The sequence below is a fragment of the Athene cunicularia genome, assembly GCF_003259725.1.
Source record: "Athene cunicularia isolate RWA chromosome 18 unlocalized genomic scaffold, athCun1 chr18_part1, whole genome shotgun sequence".
Lineage (NCBI taxonomy): Eukaryota > Metazoa > Chordata > Aves > Strigiformes > Strigidae > Athene > Athene cunicularia.
The window spans coordinates 5,577,989-5,580,440 of NW_020799123.1; the positions used below are offsets into that span (position 1 = coordinate 5,577,989).

General features: G+C 46.9%; 1 protein-coding gene across 1 annotated transcript in view; it reads right to left on the minus strand.

Moving 5' to 3' along the window:
- Window positions 1–648: 648 nt before the first annotated feature.
- LOC113486927 (tektin-3-like) overlaps window positions 649–2,452 on the minus strand; it is a 6,299-nt gene continuing 4,495 nt past the window's right edge. The window contains exons 4-5 of the mRNA XM_026861274.1: window positions 2,262–2,416; window positions 649–1,240 (exon numbers count right to left, since the gene is read on the minus strand). Coding sequence (XP_026717075.1) covers window positions 1,024–1,240; window positions 2,262–2,416 — 372 coding nt within the window. The 3' untranslated portion in view covers window positions 649–1,023. The remainder of the gene's footprint in view (window positions 1,241–2,261; window positions 2,417–2,452) is intronic.

Genomic DNA, 2,452 nt, shown 5'->3' on the forward strand with positions numbered 1-2,452 from the left:
CTCAGCACGGGTGTGCAGGTATCCATGGGCCAGACAGGGCTGGACATAACACCGTTTGGCCTGAGGACGGCGGCCATTTTAACTCCCTTTTAACAACTGATTTTAACCATAAAAAACTATACACGTAATGCTTTATCTCCTTTTAAACCTTAGGTTACATGTAAAGTGCAAAAACATTTAGAACCATAACACTGTCTGACCACAACAAAGTTCCGTTACAATGCAATCTGATGTTAACACAATTCCTTTTTATATTTAATTTACTGAATAGTATATTTAACCATAACTTGAGATTTGAATAACAAATATCATATAGGTTTTATTACACTTTGGTGTTTCCACCAACAAACTACACGCAAGAGGTTGAATTAGGAACCAATCCATACTCACCAAAATTAAAACCACAGCATTGTCTCCAATTAGCTAGTCGGATGTACTTCCTCATTTTAAGATCCCAGCACTGACATTTTAGATTACATTTAAAATTTTTCAACAGCAAGAAATTTCTCACTAGTAATCCGATTAAAATGCAAGTTTTTGATTTAGGAACAGAACGTGCTGCAACGCTTTACGGGATAGTTTGTGTTTCTTCTGCTGCACCATTAAAAATACATTAGGGATGTCAACAGCTAATTACTCTGACAACTAGCTTGACTTCCCCTTGTGCTTTTCCCACATCAGACAGACTCCAAAGGAGGAAGACACGACAGTTTTTCTCCTAAAATTACAGACTGAAAGGGTAGGCATGAATCCCCATGGGTGGATTTACTCTTAGGCGCACAGGGGATGTTTTCACCTACTTTCTAGCACACTGGGAAAGAGCAGTGGAAAGAGAAAAACCAAAGGGAAACAAAAATCCTGGTAGACCATGTAACACACAAAGTGATCATTTAATTTCTACTCAGGGCTTTCATCAGGAAGTTAAGATCTAATCCTGTATTGTCAAAGCAAAACTGGGAATGCATCCTAGCAAAAGTGGGAATACCACCCACAACAGATACCACGAGTTCAGCTGAGCCCAGCTTAAACGTAGCCCAGCAGCCGCACAGTTCTGGGAAAGGTCTTGCGCATCCCCATGCACTTCTCCTGGTCGATGAAGAGCGAGTTGGCTTTGATGGCCAGGTCATGCTCCAAGACCGACTTGGAATGAAACAGCACTTGCAGCGTGTCCTCAGCGTCTCTCAGCCGCTGCTGAAGGCTCTGGATCGTCTCATCGATTTCACAGACCTCGTTGACAAGGCTGGAAAACAGCAAGAAACCCCTCATGAACAGTCCCACCATGGGGGTGGTTTCTAGGACAGTGTTGCTGATGGGCCCCTTTCAGAGTGTTCAGACTGACTCGGACCCCCACATTTCTGGCAGATGCAGGGGAAAGCCGAGGGCAGAGCTCCTCCGGACCTCAGCAGGAGGCATGGTTAGGTTTGCTCCGAGACTTTGGCAAAGCACCGCCACGTCTGCCAGAGCACCTCGTACCACCGAGAAGAAGGATGAGCAGCCGTGGCTTCCTGTTCCTGTTTGGTTTTGTGGGTTTGTTGGTTCACCCTCCTGAATTTCCCTGTGCAGGGGCCCTCTCCACACCCACAGATGCACACACAGCAAAACAGGACAGCTGGGAGAAGCTAAAAGTGAATGTGAAACAAGTGGAGGCTGGGTTTAAACTGCTTTTAAAAGGTTTCACATGGAGTCATGTCCAGAGGGCTCCCAGGAGGAGGTGTGAGGTTTGGGGTGCCTTGCAGGGGTTGCTGCTCCTCCACAGCTCCCTGGGATGCAATCCCAAAGAGCTCACTGTGTCCTTGAAAGGATTCCCAGTGTCCCAGGGGAGGGGAGGACAGGACAGCCCTTACTGCTGCGCCATATGGTGCACCCTTTCTTGCAGTTACCCAAAAGGAATGAACTAAGAGCTCTCAGCACAAGCCTGTCAGAGAGTAAAGGGTTTATCCTTCAAAATTGAGCCCATCCAACTGCCAGGAAGCAGGCAAGAGAGAAGATGAGGTTTACCCAAGTGGGAAAAATCCAGCCCCTCACAGGGTGGCATCAGGCTGCACCCAGCCATGGTGTACAACCTCCTTCATGGGTGCAGAGCTCTCCCAGCACTCCGAGGCTGGGACACCTGCTCTTTCATTTTGATTATATCCGTGCACTTATGGAAGGAGCATTTAGAAAAAAAACAAAAAACAAAAAACAACAAGATTAATTCTGCCATCCAGTGATGCTCCTGAGTGCTACCACTGGTGACTCCTCAGCCCTTGCTCCTGCCTTACCGGAGCTGGGCAGCGTCCCAGCACAGCTCCATGTTTGGTCTCCGTGTGCGCTTATGCAGCCGAGTCTGAGCCACTTTTAACGGAGGCCCTTTGTCCCTAATGGCTTTCCGGATGGCTTCTATGTTCCTCTCAACCTGGAAGATTTCATGGAGTGTCTGGTGTGAAAAAGAAACACATGCATAAATTAAAAA